This window comes from Echiichthys vipera (assembly GCF_963691815.1).
Source record: "Echiichthys vipera genome assembly, chromosome: 21".
NCBI lineage: Eukaryota > Metazoa > Chordata > Actinopteri > Perciformes > Trachinidae > Echiichthys > Echiichthys vipera.
The window spans coordinates 22,556,631-22,582,554 of record NC_139846.1 but is presented as its reverse complement, the minus strand read 5'-3'; the positions used below and the strand labels follow the sequence as shown (position 1 = coordinate 22,582,554).

The following is a 25,924-nucleotide window of genomic DNA, read 5'->3' as shown; positions in this document are numbered from 1 at the left end:
GGATCCATTTTAGTGAAACACAACATTTGTTTCCACTTTTTTATGCAGATGACGTACAAATCTATATCCCTGTAAGGTCAATGAGTAACGACACATTGCAGCCATTGCGCGAATGCTTATTAGATGTAAAAACTCAAATAGACTCAATTTTTTCAACCTTCATCAAAATAAAACTGAGATAATTATATTTGGGCATGATGTTTCAGATTATCCTGCTGGCATTCTGGGCCCACTTACTCCTAATACCCGCTCTTATATCAAGAACCTTGGAGTAACATTAGAACGTGCCAACAACTCCTAGCCAAGAGTAAGGCTTATCTTTCTCTCAAAGACTGACGGAGGGTATGGCGGCCAGTGTAACAGTGGTAAGAGCAGTCGCGCCATGTAAAGAGGCTGAAGGTCCTCAAGGCAGCGACCCTTTGTTGTATTTCTCCCCCTCTCTCTCACCCCATTTCCTGTCTTTCCTATGTAGGGGGAGAGGGAGAGTAATCCATGCATTTATTACTACGCTGCAGATTTACTGTAATTTGTTTGTTGGTGTCGATCAGTTGTTGCTTCATCGATTGCAGAGTTGAGTTTGAGTCAGTCTGCGATCCTTAATGCAAGAGAACTACATCCGTGCAGCGATGTAGTATTCCTCCATTAAGAGTCAAAGAAAGTTCTATGAAATGAGCTGAAGTAGCAACTAGAAACATTTTAACTGGGGTTTGTTATAGCCTTAGTTTTTTAAATGTGTCATTTTTTTGACTGTATCAAGTAAACTGTATCATTTTAACCCTAAAACATGCAGTGTCAGTAAAAATGTTTAAATAAAGTATGCTTTAAAAACGTGACATGACCAACGGGGGTATGTGAGTCAGGGAGAACCTGATTTAAAGAGATTTGTAAAACCGCAGCCACATGTTGTTGTACATACCAGGTATTACAGTTGTTGTGAGTAACAGCCCCAGGACGGTACATCTGGTCTCCTTGGACACAGGGGCACATAGTGATGGGCACACACTGACCCTGGTGGTCCTGCACTAGTCCGGGTGGGCACTGGCAACCTGGAACACACATCCTAAGACCCATTCCACCATCACCGGCATCACAGCTCCAGCTGTCTGAACAGGAGCCCCCGCAGGCACGGCCGCACTCCTGGTACACCTGACCCCCTGAACACTGGACGGCTGGGAGGGCAGAAGAGAGGGACAGCGTACACAACTTAACCATGGGCGGCTTATGAGACCTCTGGGCACAGGCACGTCTATTTGTGGTTGTTTTGTGTTACTTTTTAATATTGTTTTTTTCTCTGTGTGGTTGTTTTGTGTCTCTGTGTGGTTGTTTTGTGTCTCTCTGTGGTTGTTTTGTGTTACTCTGGGGTTTTTTTTGTATCTTTGTGGTTGTTTTGTGTCTCTTTGTGGTTGTTTTGTGTCTCTTTGTGATTGTCTTGTGGTACTTTGTGATTGTTTTTTGTCTCTGTGGGGTTGTTTTGTGTCTCTGTGTGGTTGTTTTGTGTCTCTTTGTGGTTGTTTTGTGTCTCTGTGTGGTTGTTTTGTGTCTCTTTGTGGTTGTTTTTTGTCTCTGTGGGGTTGTTTTGTGTCTCTGTGTGGTTGTTTTGTGTCTCTTTGTGGTTGTTTTGTGTCTCTGTGTGGTTGTTTTTTGACTCTTTGTGGTTGTTTTGTGCCTCTGTGTGGTCGTTCTGTGTCTCTGTGTGGTCGTTTTGTGTCTCTGTGTGGTTGTTTTGTGTCTCTTTGTGGTTGTTTTGTGTCTCTTTGTGGTTGTCTTGTGGTACTTTGTGATTGTTTTTTGTGTCTGTGGGGTTGTTTTGTGTCTCTATGTGGTTGTTTTGTGTTACGTTGGTTGTTTTGTGGTACTTTGTGATTGTTTTTTGTCTCTGTGGGGTTGTTTTGTGTCTCTATGTGGTTGTTTTTTGTCTGTGTGTGGTCGTCTTGTGTCTCTTTGTGGTTGTTTTGTGTTACGTTGGTTGTTTTGTGGTACTTTGTGGTTGTCTAGTGGCACTTTGTGGTTGTTTTGTGTCTCTGTGTGACTGTTTTTCCCCCCTTTCATGGTTGTAAGTCTCTTTGTGGCCTCTTTGTAGTTGCTTTGGGGTGTTTGTATCACTTGTAGTTGTCATTTTGAGTCACTTCCTGGTTGGTACATTTCTCTTTGAGTGATTTTGAAGGCCAGGGGGGCCCTAACACTTTGGCCTGAGCCCAGTAGGCTCATTCAGTAATCTATCCATGCACTTGGCCAATGGCCTCCTAACTTACGGCAGAAGGTGTGATTGTGCCAGTGGACAGCAACGCCCTCCTGAGCGCAGTGTCGGGCGTAGGCAGTGAGGATGGTGCAGTGACAGGACCTCTGCGGAGCACAGCCACAAACCTCTGACAAACAGAGTCGGAAATAGGGCTCCCTCTCCACCACGTCATGACACACCTACAAAATCAGAGAGGGAAGTGGATGTGTTAATAAACGAGAGGGAGACAGACCAACATGAAGTCACTCCAGGCAGAAAAAGGACATTTAACACACTCAATGCAAACTACCTGAAAGACAGGGCTGTGTATGACGGAGCACACGGTCTCTGCGTACTGTCTCCTCTGGGCGTATGTGGTGCAGGGGTCATTCGGAGCTCCTCCTGGTAGGGTGCAGTGCTCCGTTGTGAATTTGCTTGCAAACAATGACACACTGTTCTCCACGTCTCCTTCCGGGGTGGTAAAGTCATCGTGCTGGTTCCAGGTCAGTGTTCCACACAGGCCGCGCACCTTGGATACAGCATTTACACTATTAAGCTTAAACAAATAACTCAGAGCAAGTTCTGTAGTTCAAATTTGGTTTGAACCACTTAAAGAACACAAGTGAAAGAACCATTTGAGGTGTGAGGGTCACCTTATTTGCAAAGCCAGGTTGCAGGGTGATGAGGGCCAAGGGTCCATCTAGGTGCCAGAGCAGCTGGGCTCCAAAGGTCTGGATGAGGAGAAATGAAGAGGAGGCTCTACGCACAACCAGGTCCCCCGTCACCACAGGCAACAGCTCCCTCCGGCCGTTCAATGTCACTGTACCTGGAAGGGACAACACCAGCTGTAAGCAACAGGAGGGCAGTGAACACATTCAAAACAAGGAACTCTTACAATAGAAAGTTAAGTTTTAGAAGTCCTCACTAATCATTCTCATTCATTAAATTCAATTATGTGTAAAAAGCAGCATTGTTGCATTAAAAGAGGGAACAAAAACCATAAAGTTTTGAGATGAAAATTAAAACAATGTGCTGTAAGATGCTAAGAAAGCTCAATAGAAGTGAAGGGAGCTGCAGAGTCGGGGGATTTTCTGTGGGTAGTGTAGAACAGAGAAGAGAGAGAGTCTGCATACCACATACTAGATGATACTCCCATGAAACTATACGTACAAGGTGATATCTTAAGCGTTACTTCCCTTCTTCAGACAAACAATGAGTACAAAGACACCTGATAGGTCACCTGGTCCTAATCCATCGAATAGATACAATATCAGATTGCCATAGATACAATAAATAGGATCAAAATATAAATAATTATACACATGAATATTTGAATAGATCCATCATATAAGTAAGTAATGCTTCAGAGGAGGTCTATTTTGTTTAAGGTCCTTTAATACAATGGACTAGAGCAACATGTTAAGTATGCAACAAAAAATAATTTTTAATCAAACAAAGATGAAACTGAAATAATTATCTTAGGTGGTGTGGTGGTTAGCACTGTCGCCTCAGAGCGAGAGGGTTCCTCGTTTGAGTCCCGGCTGGGGCCCTTCTGTGTGGAGTTTGCATCTTCTCCCTGTGTCTGTGTGGGTTTTCTCCGGTTTCCTCCCACAGTCCAAAGACGTAGAGGTGTTCATTAATGACTCTAAGTTGCCCGTAGATGTGAGTGTGAATGGTTCTCTGTTTGTCTCTATGAGTCCTGTGATAGACTGGAGTACCCATGTCAAGAACCTTGTTGTCATGACAGACTACAATTTTAGTGGCCACATTAAAGCTGTTCTTCTCGCAATGAAGAAAAACTCTTCATCCAAACCGTTGCCATTTTAGCATCAAAGCTAACCTCTGTTGAAGATCAACCATCGTTGTTTTCAACTAGCAGCCGCCTTTCGTGCCATCCTCCCCCCCTCCCCCCCTCAACTGCCAGTAGCTCCTCACAGGACGCTGATTGGCCAGAGATGGTTTACATGTGCAGTGTGAACACGATTCTCGCTTGATCTCGTGTTATGGTTAGAATTTGGCGGCTGTGCAAACTAAAACATCACCATGGTGGTAATGGTGGACAAGTCATAAAGGTTCCAGCCTGCACTATTTATCGTCTGGATGTGCATGCTTTGTCAACTTTGTCACTACAAGTGACCATTAGCTAGTGACCATTAGTTATTAAAAATAACTGATACATATATGCCCTGAAAATTATACACATAGGAGCTTTAATGTTAGTCATGTTTACTGCCCCAACTGTTAAAGCGTAAAGATTTAACACTGCTGTTGTGAGAGACACAAGTAGTCAGAACTAACTCACCAGTGTCTGTGATGGTGACTGTGGTGCGGAGTGCTGTGACTGACATCTCCCTTAGACAACCCAGGCCTTCTCCACCTCGCCCTCCTCCCGCTGTACACTGCCCACAGCGCACACTCACCACCAGCTTCCTGTCCACAAAGTCCTAAACGCACACAGAGCATAAGCACAGAGGAGACATGGCTGCCGAACACACAAACGCATCCCGTGAATGCAACCGTTGCATGTTAGGGATCTCACCTCCACAGCAGTGAAGGGACAGTCTCCTCCCTGTAGTGAATACCTCTTTTTGTCAAAGGTGGTCACCTGTAGCGCCCCCATCAGGCTGCACTGGGCTGAGCACTTCTCCTCAGTGCACTGCCACTGGCCTGCTCTGCACAAACTGAGAGCAAACAGAGGGGTGGAGAGCCAGAAGAGGAATAATGGATGTGTGACAGAGAAGGAAAAGGTAAAAAGAGACACACAAACAGTTCCCCCTTTACCAGGTGTTGCATCTCTGCTGTATGCTGTCCCCTGACTGGTAGGTGCGTCTGCGATGGAAACAAGGACAATCGTCTCTTTTCAGACAGAGTCCCTGGTGAAGGTAGAGGCCCGGTGGACACTCACAGCCCCCCACACACTCCTCTCTGCACTGGCCCATGGCCGCAGCAGGCCCGGGGGGCTGGAGAGAGACACAGCTAGGGGGACAGGAGGAGACACAGTCCGAAAACACCTGACCTCTGGGACAGACACGACCTGGAAAGAGAAGACCATACTGATGGTTATGCATTTTTAAAGTGTTTTGAAGTGTGAAAATATACTCTGCTATGACTGATATTTTTATTTAACATGATTTTCCCACAAAAGAAGTAAAAAAAAGCAAAATAAACGCTCCTCTTTTTCCTCATTGAGAGATTTCGGTCCTGGCCACACTGTTATTATAGAGTTATATATATAAACAGTATATATAGTTATACACACCGACCTGACTGCTCATGTCTCTCTATATGCCATCTGCCCTCATTAAAACTAGTGTAACTTAGCTTGTAGCTTGCTACCAATGCAACGCTTCACCTCTGACGCCCTTCATTATACCAGAGCGTAATGCTAATTATATGGAATATCCCAGCCACAGGTTGACAGGATTGGTTCCTTGGGTATGTGACGTATGAAAGCGTGAGTCTCTGAATCTGCGTCCGTCATTGATGCACTGCACTTCCAAGGTGGAAATGCTCAGCCCTGGTGTTGACTGCTTATCACACTTGATATGTCTCGTAGCATAAAAAACACCATATAAACATGTTAAAGAAACAAGCCTGTGAATGTTCTCATTGGTCCAGGTCGTCGTTCTCCTCAAAGCAATTTCAGTCAAAAGCAACTGGACTTGGTTATTTGTCTAGGAAGACGTTTCACCTCTCATCCAAGAGGCTTCATCAGTTCATGTACGCATCTGACCAGGCTGGGACAGGACCAGGACCAGGACCAGACTGGGACTGGACCAGGCTGGGACTGGACCAGGACCAGGACCAGGACCAGGCTGGGACTGGACCAGGACCAGGACCAGGACCAGGACCAGGCTGGGACTGGACCAGGACCAGGACCAGGACCAGGACCAGGCTGGGACTGGACCAACTAGCTGGTGTGAGATCCAGGTATTTAACCTGGAGCACCTGGAGCACAAAGGGTTCCAGTGACATCATCGGCCTTGTGAGAGGTTAAATACCTGGATCTCCACACCAGATAGTTGGACCAGTCACAGCCTGGTCCTGGTCCTGGTCCAGTCCCAGTCTGGTCAGATGCGTACATGAACTGATGAAGCCTCTTGTCCAGTCCAGTTGCTTTTGACTGAAATTTCTTTGAGGATGTTAAAGGAACTGAATACTGATGGAAAAATGGGCTGATGCCTTCACAGTACGCGAAATACAGAAATGCTTTTCATAGTTATATTTAGGAATAGTGAATGAGAACAGCCTCTAACACGAATAAAACTGGATTTTATATGAAACTTGCGATTGCTCACAGTGCATATTAACATTGCTTTGCTCACACAGCCAACAGGATGCTATAATGGTTATATTTCATTACCACATAGGGCGGCTGTCCTCCACGTTATAATGACATGTTGCTGAGCACACTCTCGGGCGTAGCTGGCCAGGGTGTCACACACGGCCGGATCCCTCTCTTTGGGAGGCAGGCTACAGTACAGGTAGAGACAGGTGTCTACGTACGCTGCGGGGTCCAACTGAAAGACACAAAGACACAAACGTATCACTCCTGGGTCGTTCAATAGTGCACCTCAGCGTCAGTTAACGTGCAAAATAAGAAGAGGTGTCTCCAAAGTCACAAATGAACAAACCCTGCACATGGTGGCTTTTATCAACAGGGATATATATACAGTAATGATAATGGGGGCTCACTGAGAGGCAAGGTATGAATGTGCTTTGTGTGCAATGATGCAAAACAGGCACAGGTATAAGGGAGAATCTTTACCAAATACATGAGCAGGGTAAATAACAAGTGTACCAATAATTGGTAGCAGTAAAGCCAGAGAGAGGTAGAGATATATATTTACCTATAAATTATTAACCAGAACTTTATTACACTTATTCATTCATTTCAGCGTGTGAGATAAGGCGTGCTCTAACAATTGACACCGGGTAATGATTTACTTTCAGGAGCATTTTGATTTACAGCTCACTTCAGACTTTGCATTCACTTGGATTTGATTAAAGCACATTGGTAATGCCATGCGGCTGTAATGAGCATCAGGTGTGTCTGACCCGGCGGTGGCAGTGTGTGAAGGGGTTTTCCAGCAGTCTGTGACACACTGACTCTGCCTGCCTCCGTAGAACGGGGTCTCCTGAGACATCGCAGCTGTGGCCCAGCTCAGCCGCATCGCTGCAGCCCTGAGGGAAGCACGGGACACACAGAGGCTCAGTCACAGAGGGCACTTTGACATTGATTGTCAATACAGTAGAAATGTCACACAACTCTGCATTCACACCAGAAACAGCAGCTAAAGAATTTATCTCCTCCTGCGGTTGCTTTGCTTTGTGTTGTATTGTATGTATTCAGAGATCATATATACGGATGTCTCATAGAGAAAAGCAATGGTGGTAACAAGAAGCTATAATGTTGCAAAAAAAAATGAAATACTCATTCAATGCATTCAGTGCAGTACTTCATTCTGCTGGTCAGGAACTTTCCATGAGTTGCCGAAGCTGGCGGCGTACTGGGACACAGTTCCACCCATGGTGGTGAAATCATCTGTGGCAAGACACAAATGTGTTACCAATGCATTGCACAGGTGAGTAAAATGAAATCTTAGAGATTTAAGGTTAAATACGTGAAATCAAGAGAAACTTAGGAGCAGAGAACAGTAAAAAACAGAACCTGACAACAGTTTGTGAGTATGTGTGTGTGTGTGTGTGTGTGTGTGTGTGTGTGTGTGTGTGTGTGTGTGTGTGTGTGTGTGTGTGTGTGTGTTTGTGCACAGTTGCATCGCACCGTCAGCATCGTTGTCGTAGACTCCACAGAGCCCCCTGGTGGCTGCCAGGTGCTCGGCGGTCACTGTCAGGTAGACCGTGTTGGTCAGGTCAAACTTCACTCGCACCCCCAGGCCGCTCTCCACGAACACAAAGTCACCCAGCCACAGAACACTCACTCCTGTAAGAAATTAATAAAAAATAATTCCTACATCGCTCTACACTATTGTTGTGATTGTTGTGAAAAGTATTTCCAGTGAAGGTAAAAGCTGTGTTTCCAATGCATGCTACGGCTCGACTCCACTCGACACAACTTTCTTTGGTTTACCGTTGGCAAAGATTGTGGAAAGGACCTGATGTGTGTGTGTGTGTGTGTGTGTGTGTGTGTGTGTGTGTGTGTGTGTGTGTGTGTGTGTGTGTGTGTGTGTGTGTGTGTGTGTGTGTGTGTGTGTGTGTGTGTGTATGTTCAGTGAGCTGATGGTAGAAGGTGAAGGTAAAACACAGCAGGCCACTGATTGGTCAGAGAGAACCCTCAGTAGTGTGACAAAGGACATCCTGCACAGACTCATGAGCCAAGCTAGCGCCCGTATTTTTTTACTCGCTCGACCAAGATATTAAAAAATGTCAGCCCGTGTTATTTGCGTTGTTGGTGCAATGAATACTCAGCTGACTCGATGGACGCATGTGTGAGTGCCTTATGGGGAATTTTTCATCCAAATATCGGTCTAATAATGCGGCTTGTTGTGCGTTTAATTGGACTATTTCTTCAGTGACTGGTATTCAGGTATTATTTCACTTTTATGTTAGCATTATTAATTCATAATCATCTCACACAGTGCTGTTGGTGGCAGTAATGTTAATGTAACACATCCATTTCTGTACCCTGTCGACTTTTCAGTGTCAAAACCATAAACATGCAATATGATCTAAAGATCTCATCTCATCATCTCATCTTCAGCCTCTTATCCAGGGTCGACTGAGGGGGCAGCAGCTCTAGCAGGGGACCCCAAAGTTCCCTTTCCCGGGCCACATTAAACGCTCTAACTGGGGGATCCTGAGGCGTTCCCAGGCCAGTGTGGAGATCTAATCTCTCCACCTGGTCCTGGGTCTTCCCCGAGGCCTCCTCCCAGCTGGACGTGCCTGGAACACCTCCCTAGGGAGGTGCCCAGGGTTCATCCTTACTAGATGATCTACTCCGAGATGATCTACTCCGAGTTCCTCACGGATGGCTGAACTTCTCCCCCTCTCTCTAATTTATCAGTCTTTGATACCGTGTCGTATGAGCACAGGAAGGATGTTCTTTTATTTCAACCTGATCTCATGTTGCCCTGTTAACAATATCACACATGAAATGTACAGCTGACAGCTGATTTACTGACAGCTGAAAAAAGTTTACCGTTTTGGAAGAGGGGCTCTCCATTTTGAACCGGGAGGTTGTTCAGTGTTAAGTTCTTGTGATGGACTGTAACCAAATCTAGACCCAGCATCATCCTCAAAGCCTAAAAACAGACAGACACAGGAACATGTACATAGTTACAAAACAACTTATATGTAGACATGTCCATCACAAACCAGCAGCCTTTTCTTTGCACTTGCACTTTAAGCTAATGCTAATCAGGAACATCCCGTTGTTCCCCGGGTCCTATGTTCCCCAGTCGCATGAGCCTATGCCTTCACTGATTTGATTCAGCATTTTGTTAGGGTTAGGGGTTACGGTTAGGGTCAGGGTCAGGATCAGGGTTTGAGGGTAGTGTTAGGGTCTACATAGGCCCTTACATAGGACCCTTTCTGTGAAAAGCAGTCTGTTTGGACTGGGGAACATCGGACCCTTTCCCCAGTCCAAACAGAGCGGGGAACATAGGACCCGGGGAACAAGGGTAAGCATAGGTCGGCACCCAGCTAATCTCCACAATATCATTATCTTTACACTATTAATCTTCATGTATATTAACTGCTGCTACATGGCAACAGGGAAAAGTTTAGAAAAGTTCAAAAATATTTCACTAATAATGCCGCTTCGTGAACTCCATCAGCGTTGGAATTTGTCATATGTCGCACCTTACTGCAGGCTCCTGTCCTGTCACAGACTGTACTGATGTAGACTGCCCAGGTGCCATCAGTAGATGAGGCCAGCAGGTAAGTGCAGCTGCCCTGGAAGTGGAAGTGCTTCCTGTCAAAGGTGCGGTAGTGGGCTCCTCCCCAGGACATGCAGGTGGCTGAGCTCTGAGGCACCCTGACGCTACCCAACAGACCACCACGCACCAGAGGGGTGGACTGGGAGTCTGGAGAGGAGGGAGAGGTAGCGTGTGAGGTAGTGTTATGCTACGTTGCTGTATGGATTAACACCAGTGAGCATATGTGGACTTTAAAATACTTTTAAAAAGAAAGATTTTGATGGATTTCGAGAAATAAAGTCGGTGCTCTCTGACCAGGAAGAAGAGTGTAGGTGCAAGACAAGCAGGTCTGGTCGGAGGCATTCCTCCAGCTCAGCCCCCACTGGCTGCTGCAGCACTGCTCCATGGGCATGAGAGAGGAGTTATGAACTCCAGGGAAGTCCTCACAACTCCACGTGGAGTAGCACTGGCCTCGCACACCCACTCCTGGGAGGAAGGGGGCACAGAGAAAAGGTTAGAAAAGGGAGCAAGGACGTGAATGTAGTCTATGGACTATTTGTTGGTTTCTTGTCCTCACCATCAGAGCAGCGTCGTCCTCCCCAGCCCTCACAGCATGTCCTCACTGTCTTGTTCACCATCTGGTTCTCCATCTCCGGGGGTCTGAGATCAACAGACACACCAGGTGAAAAGTCAATATTATGATATGGTATAATACAGATGCCTTGATTAAAGCCAGATTGCCAGACGCATTGCCCGAGCCCGAGCTACCTTTTTTAAAAACAAGTTATATTAGAAATGTCACACTTTTATAAAGGAAATCCCTCCTGCACTGGATTCTTTGTCAAGTTATTTCACCAGGAGGGTGTAACATGCACATATGTTCATGCTATTCCCCCTCAACCACACCAAACCACCACCATGTGTGCCCTTACCGACCAACAGGAGTCACTGTTGGAGCAACAAGGACATGATCCCTCACCACATTCCCACCACAGCACATTTAACAGTGTAGCAAATGTGATCACTGCAAAGGTTTCAAGGTGGCTTTTTCAATTTGAGCTCCATGAGCAATGCTGCGGAAATGCTTGTGATCTTAAGAGAAACGAGTTTAATGAACGGAGCACACCCTGAATGATCCTGTTAACCAGAACTTCAAACCTTTTAGATGAAGATGAACTGACAATTATTCAACTTTTCACTCACTTGAACAAGTAACAGGATGCTTTCGGACCCTGTTGTTTGTAGTACAGTGCGATGCCATCGTCACCCCCGTGCTTGACACGCATCCTGTCCACGTCCAGCCTCCATCCCTGGGTGTTGTACTGATACACCTCGGAACAGCTCACTTCAAGCTGCAGACGGGGGGAAAGGACTCGCTCCACTCTTTCCTCCACCGTGCGTTCACACCAGTGTCTGGAGCACCATACATATGATTTAACGTCCTTAGTATAATACTTTCTTTTCAATTGTTCTGTTGTGCACATATAGATAGTTTAGGTCAAGGTCCTGAATCCTGAGGTTTGACATGAAGATCCTTTTGTCAAACACACAACCAAGACAGCAACAGATGCAGCAAGTGAGCAATGTGTTGATAGATAGTGCAACTGTAAGGGGTTTGACAGTTGAATGACTTAAAAGAGGCAATAAAAAATACATTGGAATTAGTATGAAGATATTATCAGTTACCATGTTCTTGTGAAATGACATACGACAAATATAAGTTCCTTACTGGTGCACAGAAGCCAACTCAAGTGGAAAGTTAGAAATCTAATGTTTTTTTTCCTATAACATGCATATATGTTATACAATATTGTCTCATTTTCCACAACTGTTCATTACTTGTGTGCACACCAGTCTATGAAGAAACTGTGCATTCATCCATTTACTTGAGTTCAAACTAAATCCAAAGCACTATAAGACCCTTAAAAATCATCCCAGGGTCTTTTTTGGCAAATGCACTCATTAAATAACCCATCAAGACATTTTTTTCTGTGTAACAATTATTAACAGAGTTATCCCGGAAAGTCGCTAACAGTCGCTAACAGCCAAATGCGGCTAACACTGATAAGCTCGGGGCAGCGCAGTGAACGCATTAAAACAGCTTTTTTAACCACTAATACTGCTCATAAAGACACTAAACTTCTGCAGTAGCATGATAAGAGTCCCTACACAAAAAACGAAGCACATATGGGCTCCTTTTTTATGGATTGCATTTGTTAACCAACTTGAATGGACTTTACTATGAGAGGAGCTGGTACAGGGGCCAATTGGTAAGTCTCTCAAAACACTCTTTTAATAAACTCTGGGTTCACTAACTCTGTGTTGGGGCTTCAGTTAATGTGTAAGGACTCTTATCATGCTACTGCAGAGGTTTGGTGTTATCATGAGCAGTATTAGTGGTTAAAAATGCCGTTTTAATGCGTCCAACATGCCACCCCGAGCTAATCAATGTTAGCCGCATTTGGCTGTTAGCGACTGTTAGCAACTTTCTGGGATATCTCCGTTAATAGTTGTTACAAGACGGCTTATTTGATGAGTTTATTTTGCAGAAAAAGACCCTGGGATAGATTCTGATTCTTTAAATTTTTGTAATGTGTATTTCTAATTAACTGACTAGCTTTCTCACATCACTCATCTCTAAATACGTCTCTACAGCAATGTTTTTTCATACCAAGGGCCCATTATCCTAAAGACGGACACGTGAGAAGACAGAAGTGAATGAGAACCTGTCTCCAAATGTGTGTGTAAAGTATAGGGCAGCCTTAAGCCTGTACTCATACACTTTTGTTACTGTGTATACAGCACTAAGCTATTAAAACAACAGACATATTTGTATATTATAATGTACATTATATGTTAAACATACATGTGGAAGACAGTGAAACCCTGAGCTTAACTATCAGTGGATGGCTACCTTATTGGCCGCCTTACCTACAGCATAGGCCAGGAAGCACATCGTATGATATATAATTATTATTTTCCATAATAAGGCCACTGGTCTGAATCATGCTCACCCCATTCCCATCACTGTCTGCAGTCCAAGCAGAGCCAGTAGTAGGGTCTCCATGGTCCACTCCTTAATGCTTAAAGTTCCTGTGAAAAAGTGTGTGTATTCGGATTTTTAATTAAACATAATCCATCCTTTTTTTCTCAAAGGTTCATGAATAAAACCAACTTATTTAGCAGCTTAATACATTCTTCCTGACTTCCTAATAAGTGCTTATAATCTGTGATCAATCAAACAATCCATCTTAAATGGAATATATAAACATTTTTATGATCCCATCTTCCCGCTATAATTTACAAAACATGTACTTACCTCTGAAGGGCTTTTGGGAAATCTTTGCCATGAAAAGTCTTTGCCTTGTTAATCAATATTTATACATTTGTGTGGGTTCAGTGCTCTTTTTTTCTGTCATTATTTTAATTGTCTGTTCCGTCCAACAGTGTGCGAAAAACTCCTCAGTGACACTTTGCCTTATGGGGGAGCGCAGCCCCAGATGCTGGGTTTTAAATGCGGGGGGTGACTCATGGGATGTACCGTAGCATCTGAACCTGCTGCCATTGGACATAAGTGGCAAGGTCACAGCTGGGAGGACAGGCATTGGTCACGGACGTGACGGACACATCCACTGACCTCGTCCCTTCGAACGTTACAGAACGCTGCAGATGATGGCGGGGGTGGTGGTGGAGTCTCAGCCTCAGAAGAAAGAGATGTTTGTCAGAGCCTAATCCTGTAAAGAGAAGCGTTTCGGGAAAGGATGATGGGGGAATTTATTCAATGAAGTGTGTCAACAGACATGGGGACTGAAGGCTTTTGGACTCACCAATATCCCAAGTCTGACCTCCTGACCCTGGAGCGAGGAGGCTTAAACACAGCTGTCACCACAGTACACCGAAGCTTGAGCCTGGAGGAGAGGAAGGAGAAGCTACTGGTGTGTCACAAGGGTTGGCTTTAATGGCATGAGCAAAACAGTGTGTCATAATTGACTTCCCAGCAAACTCTTCATTGTAGCCGCGCATACATTGTGTTTCTTGATAGACATAGCAATGAGCTGTGTCACTTTGCTAGTTCAGTGGCTTCGGCATCACTTAAGGGGAGAGGGCGTGAGAGAGTGTGGATAGAGAAAAAGACGGAGGATGGAGGTGCAGGTTATATTAATATTACATTCATACGACAAGATACAAGAGTTAGAGTCTGCAGATATGCAGCTCTTCCCAGGCAAAAGACCACCAAAGTGTTGAACTGAGAAAAAGGCCTTGAAAGTTGCTACGGTGTCCAGTTAAATGAACCGTAGGCACAGTATTTAAAATGTGTCAATTCTTTTTTCAATGCAGTTTGTTATAGACACAAACATCTTAGTTAAAGCTGTAATCCGTATGGACTGGGATAGTTGTTTCTAGAGGCCGGTTTTTTAAGATGTAACTGCAGACGAGCCGCTGGGACTTCATGTCCAAGATCAAACCAGTGAGCCTGACTCAGAATTCAGACTTGCTCGTTCCCTTTTGTTGCACTTTTACTCGTCAGAAGTTGGAAGTCCCCAATATCGTACGAGTGAACGCAGTAGAACCGACAGTGGCGAGCTCCAGCTGGGCAGACCAAGCAGGGAGGGAACGTCTCTAAAGACACACAAATACCTTGAATAATGTTATATTGCGATATATGATGAAACTATCCACTAAATATAATACGAAAACAAATCAATCAAGCCCAAAATGTGTAAACAGATATTTGAATTGACTTTAAAGAAAACCCTACTTCTTTATTCAGCCTGCATAACATGTGAGGTTTGTGTGGCATGCTTAAGTGTATGACACAGAATGCAGAGGCAACACACTGTAACTTTATGCGTGGGTAAACAAAGGATACGAAACAAAGCCAGAGAACCACGATGGGAAGTTGGGGGACCTTGGTTTAATCAGCTCTTTCAGTAGTTAAAGTGAAATTCCGGTGTAAAATCATCCCAGGGTCTTGATCGGCAAATACACTCATTAAATAAGCCATGGAGACCTTTTTTTTTGTGTAACAACTATTAACGGAGAAATCCCGGACAGCCACTAACAGCCAAACGCGCCTAACATTGATTAGCTCGGGGCAGCACGCTGAACGCATTAAAATGGCTTTTTTTTACCACTAATGCTGCTCATGATAACACCAAACCTCTGCAGTAGCATGATAAGAGTCCTTACACATTAACCAAAGCACCAACAACGTAGTAAGTGAACCTGGAGTTTATCAAAAGATTGTTTTGAAAGACTTACCAACTGGCCCCGGTAGCAGATCCAAGTCCATACAAGTGGATTACCAAAGTCATTGATGCTTCGGTTAATGTGTACGGACTCTTCTCATGCTACTGCAGAGGTTTGGTGTTATCAGGAGAAGCGTTAGTGGTTAAAAAAGCTGTTTTAATGCCTTCACTGTGCTGCCCCGAGCTAATCAATGTTAGAGACTCTCCGGGATATCTCTCCGTTAATAGTTGTTATATGAAAAAAATAGTGTATTTGCCGAAAAAGATGATTTTACGCCGGAATTTCACTTTAAGGCAAACACAACTGACTCACTTTCAGTCAAAAACAACACAGGAGGTGTTTGTCTACATGAGAAGGCAGGTCGATATAGTTCAAAAAATTACAAAAAGTAGGCACAGAGATGCTGCGTGCTAATGCTAACCTCAGCATGCTAATATACTCACAATGACAATAGCAGGTATATTGTAGACGTTGATCTTAGCTTAACATTTGCTAATTACTGCAGCACTGGGTGATGGGAATCATGAGTTTGAGAGGTATTTGGTCATAAATGAAATGTTTGAGCTGATGGTGGTGCCATATAAAAAGTTAAGGGATTACCAACGTTATCACAATTGATTCCCGTAGGGTGCATGAGAGTTTGTACGCAATCCCATCACCATCACCAAAGTTAGTCCTTTGGGGACGATCAATGCACAACAGCACAACACACTGGAGCATAGATTAGAGCACATTACTGACAGCATGGTAAATGTGACAGGAATAGCCAAAATGATAGTACAATAAATAAAACAGACCTGCTCAACCATTACATTTAGGTTTACATGTGTACTGTAGGGCTACACGTGTCTGCGTGGGTTTTACTGGGTTCTCCGCTTTCCTCCCACAGTCCAAAGACGTGCAGGTGTTCGGTTCATTGATGACTCTAAATCACCCGTAGGTGTGAATGGTTGTCTGTCTCTTTTTCGTCTCTATGTGTCCTGTGATAGACTGGCGTCCTGTCCAGGGTGGACCCCGCCTCACGCCCGATGTCAGCTGGGATCGGCTCGAGCCCCCCCGTGACCCCGACCCCGGGATAAGCGGTTGAAGATGAATGAATGAATGTGTACTGTAACTGTTGAGAGAAAGTTGCATTAAAATTCAACAAGCCTGAAGGTTGCTATTGATGTCAGACAAAACAAAAGGAATATACTGTTCTGTGTTATGAAGAGGGGGAAAAAACTCACATTAAGAAGTTTCCCAAAACTCAACACGGATGAGAATAATTCTGTTTTCATGCATCGCATATCTGGAAGAAACCCCCAGACAATCTGATATCCGCTCCGACTCTCTGTTCTTTTAAATCAAGGCCTTGTATTTCATTATAATTTGTGTGATTTATACAAAGCTTGCACTGCACTGCAATTTATGCTCCCTCTGTCTGATTCTATTTCAGCCTAGTTTTATCTTCTCTCTTCGCTCTTTTTAAAGGATTTTTCTTTTATATTGGGTTGTTCTTTTTCTTGATGCATTTCTTGTCTTATGCAAAGCACTCTGAATTACCATATTGTAACAGCTGCCGTACAAATAAACCTGCCTTGCTTTCGGCACCTTATTTCATCATGTTTACAACCCGCTGTGGACCAATCAGCCCGCGTCACTGCAAAGTAGGTGGTTAGATATAAGCAGCAGTGCACTGACTCCTGTTTCCATAAGGGAGTTTTCTTCAATTGCTGAAACAGGCGGACTGGACTGATTAATCTTGTTTGTTTAAAGCGCTTGAGGCAAGAGGAAGACTACAGGTATAACAGCTTGGTCTGTTTCTTTGTTCCTGAAAGTGTTTCTCAAGGAAACATGGAAATACTCAATAACAACATTCTTAAACACATGCTGTAAGCGTGTTAGGAAATCTCATTAATGTGCAGAATGTGACAAATTGTTTGATAAATTGAGGAGTTTTTAAATAAAATGCAGTTAATGTCGTAAGTGTGCAGCGCAAACAGTGCAGAAAGATCAGCAGCGAGCAGAAATAAGGACAGCGTTGAATTTAAGTGTCAGTGGCAGGTGGTAAGGTGATTGAACGAGAGTTGTTTTGGAGGATAAAAATGGATCAAGTGGAAGTCTTCAGAGGAGAGATAACTCTGCTCGCCTAAGATTGTGTTTCCAGTTCGGTTTGTTTGTTGAATTATTCTTCACTTCTGTCAACATTGCAAGAGGGGTCATGGTCTTGGAAGCGGTCTGCGCTCTCCAAATACCCTGCAAATTTTTGTTTATTCAGCCTATTCAAGGGTGTCAAACTGATCCAGTAAAGGGCCGTGTGGCTGCAGGTTTTCATTCCAACCAAGCAAGAACACACCTGACTCGACTTAATCAATCACCTGAACTGTCTTCACACAGTTGATTTGTTGGACCAGGTGTGTTTTTGATTGGTTGGAATGAAAACCTGCAGCCACACGGCCCTTTACTGGATCACGTTGACACCCATATGATAGTTTGGATATGGAGACTGAATGAAATGTGGGCAGGAAGTTGAATACAAGATCTGGGGACTTTTCTAGGAGAATGAAAAATGATGCATGGATTCACTCATCATATCCACTTTTTCTCCTTCATTGACTAAATTCATGCTGGTCATTCTTTTCTCATTGTTTTACAGCCATGAGGCTTCTCTGTCTACTGCAGCTGGTCTTCTTGGCTGGTTGTAGTGCTTCCAGATCAAGAGAATGGGCTCATCATGGTGCTCCCATGTTTGCCGACCTCACAGTTCGTGAGATGAAAGCTGTCCGGGCCTACCTGCATGGTATTCCAGAGATGGAGCTCACTGATGTTTCTAGCAAGACTCTGATGAAGAACAGCATCTTCCTGATGGAACTGCATGTGCCAAGGAAGCATGAAGCCCTAAGAGCTCTGGACCGTGGACAGGCCAAACCCTTCCGCCAAGCCCATGTGATCATCCAGTTCGCGAACCAGACCAATCCCAACGTCACTGAGTACATTGTAGGTCCTCTGCCAGTCCCAAAGTCCCACGAAGTCAAGACATTCAAGGGGGATAGGCCTGTCAGCTTTGAGTCTAGGCCTATTAGCTCTGTAGAATATGACTATATTGCTGACTTTCTCAAAAAGGTCTCGAAAAAAGCTCAAAAGCTGCTGTTTGAGACCACAGGAGGGTTTTCCTTCACTAACTGCTCTGACCGCTGCCTGACTTTCTCAGACGTAGCCCCCCGCGGGCTGGGTCCAGGTGAGAGGAGAAGCTGGATCCTGTTGCAGAAGTTTGTGGAGGGTTATTTCATCCACCCAATCGGGTTTGAGATACTGGTCAACCACCAGGACCTGGATCCAGAAAAGTGGACTGTTGAGAAGGTTTGGTACAACAGCATGTACTTTGACAGTGTTGAGGAGCTGGTAGAAAAATATGAATCAGGAGTCGTGGAGAAGATCAAACTGCCTGATCATGACGACAAGGACCTTTACTCCAGCTACATCCCCCGGGGTCACAGCAGCACACCCACTAATATACATGGGCCGAAGCTTGTTGAGCCTCAGGGGCATCGCTATCATGTTGACCGCAACTTTGTTGAATATGCTGGGTGGTCTTTCGCCTACCGAGTCCGCACATCAGCCGGGCTTCAAGTCTTTGACCTGCGTTTTAATGGAGAAAGAATTGCCTATGAGATCAGCCTCCAAGAAGCAATTGCCTTTTATGCTGGTGATACTCCTGCTGCCATGCAAACAAAGTACATTGATGGTGGCTGGGCAATGGGCAGCTCATCCTTTGAGCTGGCGCCTGGAATCGACTGTCCAGAAATTGCCACCTTTGTTGACCTCTACCACTACTATGACACAGACAAACCTTTGCACCACAAAAATGCAGTCTGTATTTTTGAGATGACCACTGCTATGCCTTTGAGAAGGCATTTCAACTCCAACTTCAATGGGGGATATAACTTCTACGGAGGGCTGGAAAACACTGTGCTGGTGTTGCGGACGACCGCGACTGTTTACAACTACGATTACATCTGGGACTACGTCTTTTATCAGAATGGGGTGGCGGAGGTGAGGGTCAGTGCTACCGGATACATTCATTCCACTTTCTTTACACCTAACGGACTTCACTATGGTACCAAGGTGCAAAACCATGTGCTGGGTAACTTGCACACGCACCTCGTCCATTATAAAGTGGACCTGGATATTGCTGGTGAGTATAATGGTACACTTGTATTTTTTTAGGTCAGTTTTAAAGCAGTAACTCTTTATTGGCCATAGAACAAAAAAAAAAAAGATCACTGTGTTATGTCCAGTATGTCCTTTATGTAGCAAGGTGGAATATGAGGGTTCTCCAACGATAACTATATAACTCTATATGGCAGTGGGTTACAAGTATACCCCCACTGTGGTCTAAAGTGTGTTTATAGTGTGTATTTTGAAGCTGTGAAGGCTGTAAGATAAGGTGAAAGAAGGGCAGACAAACTTATCTTTGAGTCTTTTATTGTGGCCAGGCCAGATTTCTGCAACCTGGACTTGAACCTGTCATAAAGGAGACTGACATTGCTCAACTTATCAATCCTCTGACACTGTTCTGTTGAAATGGGTAATCAAGGCTATCTGTGATCAAGGCTATGTGCCACTATGTGTTAATCAGTTAATCCTAGGAATGGAGATTTCTGATGCAAAAGTAAATACTTTAAATAATGTCTCAACACACTGTTTACCTTGACGAGTCCTCTTGACAACTCTTTGCCTTCCCTGCGATACAGGTCGAGAGAACAGCTTCGAGTCAATAGATCTGAAAACTGTCAATTTCACAAATCCCTGGAGCCCGAAGCATTTCATTGTCCAGTCCAAACTCCAGAGGACGGAGCACAAGACTGAGCGATCTGCTGCTTTCCGCTTTGGCAAAAAGTTCCCCCGTTACGTGAACTTTTACAATCCCAATGAGAAAAATAAATGGGGACACCAGAAGGGTTACCGTATTCAGTTTAACTCACACGCCCAAAGTGTCCTTCCGAGAGGCTGGAGAGAGGAAAATGGCATCAGTTGGTCAAGGTAATTCATTATAATCACTCTTTGTTGCTAAAAACCCAATATGCTTTTATGGTTGCTACCATTTCACATTGCTTGTCCATCATCTTATACACATTTCCCCCAAATTCAGTCATACTGGTTATGTATGGACACATTCGGATCTCAAGAATAATTAGTTCCTGTGCATTTGGGCAAAGTTTGCAATGAGTTTGTTATGATTGACTCAACAGAGGATTAGTGGGGAGCTGATCCCAGCTGACATCGGGCGTGAGGCGGGGTACACCCTAGACAGGACGCCAGTCTATCACAGGGCACATAGAGACGAACAGAGACAGACAACCATTCACACCTACGGGCAATTAAGAGCACATGCATGTCTTTGGACTGTGGGAGGAAACCGGAGAACCCGGAGAGATCCCACGCAGACAGGGGAGAACATGCAAACTCCACACAGAAGGGCCCCAGCCTGGATTCGAACCGGCAACCCTCTTTCATAATGTTAACACTAGTGCTGCACATACTGCTAGACACATCCTTGCTGGTTTTGTCCATTTACAGGCCTTCAGTGAATGACGGTCCCTCGTCAGCTCTCCAATTTGTAACTGTGTAACAAAATACATACTTACAGTCATCGGACTGTATTTTCTGTGGTGTGTGATGATGATCTTGATTGTAATATCAGTGGGAAATATTATATATGATATATTAATGTTGGGTAAGTCACTGCATGTTGCCATTACTTGAGTGTTCACCCCTGCCTAGGTGAGACCCTGAACTGTTGCTCGTCACTCAGTCAGTGGGTTGGCAGCAAAGGCTACTGTTGCTGCTGCTCAGCCAAATGTAGATAAAATCTCTTAAAACTGCCCCCAACGTAGAACATCAAAGGCCCACTTTCTCCCTGAATCCATTATCAGCTGTCATAATAACAGGTAATATAAAAAGTGGATTGACTGGGGGAGCTGTCTCTCCGCAGGTATCCTCTAGCTGTGACTCGTCATAAAGATAGCGAAGGCACCAGCAGCAGCATGTACACCCAGTGTGACCCCTGGGAACCTGTTGTGTCCTTTGAGGACTACATTCGCAACAATGAAGACATAGTCAACCAGGTACTGTGGTGCACGTAGACACACGAAACCAACCCACAAAATCAGTGTGCCTCTAACTGAGATGTGAATTCAGAGAATATGATGTAATGTTTAGTTATAATGAATGTGTTTTGTATGTCTATGAAGTTTCATATGTGTAGTAACTCTATGTCAAACCTGTGTGTAAGTGCCTTAAACAGAAATGCATAAGGATACAATTTCATTTCATCATATTGTACCGTTTTGCATCACATTGTTTCATATCACATCTGTATCCCCTGTTCATGCATGTCACACATTTCCACATTGTGTATTCAACAGGATGAAATGAAGACACAGTAGTTTTGATTAACTTCTCATAAAATGGAAGTTGTAAAAAAGCAAAACAACGTTGAAATATCCTTTTAACCCTATTTAAAACTGTTTAAGAACACTCTTTAAATCCATATTCTTTGTTATAGTGATCCCTAAGTATGGACACGTTGAGAATCATTGAGCAGAAGTTTATCCAGAACCTTTATGGATCAAACAACATCATCTTATGATCACCGACCGCAGACGCAGTTAAATGACCGTTACCATTACACTACATGCTTTTTTTAGATTTGGGGGTTTAGTGATGATTAGAGGAAATATCTGTTGTGGAGTCACAATTGAGTAACGGACAGCATCCTTTGTGAAGTTTCAAAATGGATTCTGAGAAATGTGGTTTACCTTTCGGGGGTGGGGGAGTTTTTCTGAGAGCTTACGTAGTCGGCTTAAGTTTGTTCTTCCAAAAACAATCAGATCATTAGCTCTGGTCACTCAGCATCATGGTAACTCACCAATGCTGACATTTCCTTCTGTTTGCACTTTTAAGTAGATAAAAACCACCTCTAATGTGTCCTATTCTCAAACGTGTGGTGTAATGTTTGCTCTGCTGTGTACAGGATCTGGTCGCCTGGGTGACCGTGGGCTTCCTGCATGTGCCTCACTCAGAAGACATCCCCAACACGGCGACGCCCGGCAACTCCGTGGGCTTCTTCCTCCGGCCTTTCAACTTTTTCAACGAAGACCCTTCGGTGGCATCGAGAAGCACCGTCATCGTCCGACCGGGGGAGGACGGCAAGCCCAAGGTCCAGAGATGGACACCGGAGGTCGTAGGTCACTGTGTAACAGACAAGCCATTCTTCTACAATGGCACTTATGCAGGAGTCTAAAGGGGGTTTCTTCGCAGTTTTTCTTTTTTATATACATTTATCATTTTTGCTCTGTTCAAGTCAAATGCACAGTGAGGATGTCAGTTAAATAAAAATCACTTGGAATCAGTTTTAGTCAGCTTTACAACAACCTTGTGATAATTTATGTAAATATTTACAATTTCTGAAAGAATAAAAACCCATGTAATCATAAAAAATAAAGAAGAAAATTATGAAAGAGAGAAATGTTTATACTGTTTGATGTTCTTTTCATTAATTAGCCTGACATAAATAAAATAAAATAAATGTAATTGATTTAATGCAGACATTGCAAATTGCATTTGTCATGCACGTCCGTCTGTATCTGTTGAATGTTTCCTGCCGTGAGACAGATTTATAACCCTGAAGTTAATCTTAATGATAAAGTTAAGACCACCACACCAAATCAAACCATACATGTAACCTGTCAGGGGTAAGGCGGGGCGGTGTGTGGGGCAAACTGGGCCATGAGAGCTCCTCTAATCCCATGTTGGGTCTCCATGGCTGAGGTTTAGCAGCGGAGAGCATCCAGGATGCAGGATGCTCTGCATCCGCCCCGCTCACGTTAAACTGCGGTCCCTCAGCGTGCTCCTCTCGGCCCCATGGTGTGAATGTTTTTCCTGGGAAGAAAAACAGGCCTTACAGCGCAAGCAGCCTGATTCCGGATCCTTCCCAGCAAACGGCCCAGGACGCCACCTGGCTGCCCCATCGCCCCTGGAAACCTAACTTTACATACAATATGACACAATGCACACAATATAAAGAACAACACGTGTAACTGCTTTGTGTGTTATATTTGTTTTCCTAATAAAGCGATGCCACTTTACAGTTCTCAGGCAAAAGATTGAACGAAGTCCCAAATAAATCATGTTTTTTATCATATTGTATCGTACTTTTCTGTATTAAACAATGATTCATTAACACAGTTTTGTTAGCCAGCAAACTATATATCCTGTAACTGGTCAGAGGAGGCCGACTTTGCAGTGATAAAGTCCATTTGTGTGAAGGGTAAATGATGAGTGTTTTTGGAGTGGGGAAGAGGAATCTGTCGTCAGGATGTCCAGCGTCTAAAAACCCTTTTTATAAGTGTGTGCTGATGTTTTACAGTGCGCATGGTAAAAGAGGGGTAGTATGAGAGCTATGCACGCATGAGTGAATGGGCAGCATTAGAGGAGAGGACAAAAAAAAAACAATGTCAACTGGGTAACAAGCATTCCTATAACTATTCCCATGGCAACCGTGGGCTTGACGTCACAACAGACAAACTAGGATACGGCAGTGAAAACACAGTTTAATCATTCTAAACTGGCGTGTAGTAGTTTATACGTGCACCAAAAACATTCAAATAACTGTATGAAATTTGATTTCACCTAAACTTCAATGCCCTTATGTCATTCATTTTCCCTGAAGGCTGAATTTGACGAAGAAACAATGTTATAAGTGGCCAAAAAATGTCAAATTGAGTCACTGAGCAAGACAATAGATAAGAAATTGTAGTACCATGATATTAAACATAGTGCAAAGACTTAAGGATAGCAGCAAAAAGAAAAACATATATAAAAGGTAATTGGGAACTTCAATGCCCTTATGTCATTCATTTTCCCTGAAGGCTGAATTTGACGAAGAAACAATGTTATAAGTGGCCAAAAAATGTCAAATTGAGTCACTGAGCAAGACAATAGATAAGAAATTGTAGTACCATGATATTAAACATAGTGCAAAGACTTAAGGATAGCAGCAAAAAGAAAAAAATATATAAAAGGTAATTGGGACAACGAGACAGAAACCTTGTTGGACCATATTTTGATACTTCTATAAGAGATATTTGTAGGGTAGCCTGTCGAGGGGGAGAAACTATGATTGGGCCTGAGTAAAAGGCCTGGGGACTTAGATGGTGCTTTGTTGCCCCCTGGTGGTCTCTTGAGTAATTCTTTGGTCTCAAGGGTGTCAAAGTGATCCAGTAAAGGGCCGTGTGGCTGCAGGTTATCATTCCAACCAAGCGAGAACACACCTGGTCCAACAAATCAACTGTGTGAAGACAGTTCAGGTGATGGCATGATTCAAGTCAGGTGTGTTTTTGATTGGTTGGAATGAAAACCTGCAGCCACAGCGACTCTTTACTGGATCACTTTGACAATCCCTGACGTAGAAGATGCCTCATGCTGCTGCACACAGGCTCAAACCTGAAAGCTGTAAGTTCTACCACTTTTATGCTGTTTTGGTGTTTATTCTGGAGGTTAACCCGTTAAAGCTATCATCAGCACGTCCCTGCTCAAGGTTTCTACTAGACTTGCTCTAGACCAGGGGTAGGAAATTCTGGTCCTAGAGAGCCACTGCCCTGCATGTTTTAGGTTCCTCTCTGCTCCAACACACCTGAGTCTAATGATGTGCTCGTTATCAAGCAGCTGATGCCCGTCACAGTTTGATTATTGTTAGACTGAGGTGTGCTAGGGTAGGGAGAAACCTAAAACATGCAACACAGTGGCCCTCCAGGACCGGAATTGCCTACCCCTGCTCTAGACCATCCTGATCTTGCGAGCTCCATTGTATTTTACTCACAGATCAGTCTGGTAACGTGCGACAGAGTAGATTAAGAGAAGATTGCCAAGCCAACGTCCAATCAGCGCTGGTTTTGAGTGTGAAGCAACGAGAAGCCCCTGTTTAATGTGAACAACATGGCGGCTTCCACCGATGAGATGAGCGCAGCTATAGAGCAAGCCGCTCGCTAACGCTTTTTCTCTACTGTTGGAATATGAACCGGGCACCTGAAATTGTGCCTTTCATCTGTAAATTCATGTTACAAAAAGGGCGAATATCCTTTACCGACATGTTTACTTTCTGAACCTTGCCTCGACGCTGTTATTACGTCATTCATTGGTTGATTTGGCCCGTATGTCTGTGATATACAGATGGTTTATCCAATCAGCAACCAGTATTTTCGCCCCTTCCCAAAAGATCTCCAAAGGAGAGTTCCCAGACGGATCGACGCTGTTATTACGTCATTCATTGGTTGATTCGGCCCGTATGTCTGTGATATACAGATGGTTTATCCAATCAGCAACCAGTATTTTCGCCCCTTCCCAAAAGATCTCCAAAGGAGAGTTCCCAGACGGATAAGCTGAGCAAATGCTAATCATGCGAATCAATCCATCTGGCGGCGTCAGGTTAGCTCTATAGACTTTTTCAATGGAATTCCATCGCTAGGCAACCGCCTGGGTCCATATTAACTTACTGTCAGCTGATGCCACACGGCAACAAGGATCGTCAAAGAGTTTG

The 25,924-nt window shown here is 44.1% G+C and overlaps 2 protein-coding genes across 2 annotated transcripts in view; one reads left to right on the top strand and one right to left on the bottom strand.

Annotated features, from left to right (window-relative positions):
• The window catches only part of sspo (SCO-spondin), a gene marked incomplete at both ends in the record, with an annotated part of 88,865 nt that extends 75,703 nt beyond the window's left edge, over positions 1–13,162 (bottom strand). Inside the window, 17 exon segments of the mRNA XM_083936416.1 lie at positions 917–1,169; positions 2,253–2,418; positions 2,529–2,747; positions 2,872–3,044; positions 4,521–4,662; positions 4,758–4,899; positions 5,000–5,252; positions 6,582–6,738; positions 7,277–7,402; positions 7,678–7,763; positions 8,004–8,162; positions 9,378–9,480; positions 10,040–10,263; positions 10,411–10,581; positions 10,673–10,755; positions 11,299–11,508; positions 13,110–13,162. Of these exon segments, the coding sequence (XP_083792542.1) occupies positions 917–1,169; positions 2,253–2,418; positions 2,529–2,747; positions 2,872–3,044; positions 4,521–4,662; positions 4,758–4,899; positions 5,000–5,252; positions 6,582–6,738; positions 7,277–7,402; positions 7,678–7,763; positions 8,004–8,162; positions 9,378–9,480; positions 10,040–10,263; positions 10,411–10,581; positions 10,673–10,755; positions 11,299–11,508; positions 13,110–13,162 (2,720 nt within the window).
• A 4,820-nt stretch (positions 13,163–17,982) lies between these two features.
• aoc1 (amine oxidase copper containing 1) lies at positions 17,983–22,630 on the top strand (the record flags this gene model as incomplete). The annotated part of the gene is made up of 4 exons (XM_083936361.1): positions 17,983–19,519; positions 20,079–20,367; positions 21,320–21,452; positions 22,361–22,630. 4 exons carry the CDS (start codon positions 17,983–17,985, stop codon positions 22,628–22,630), a joined length of 2,229 nt encoding a protein of 742 aa, XP_083792487.1.
• Between the last annotated feature and the right edge of the window lie 3,294 nt (positions 22,631–25,924).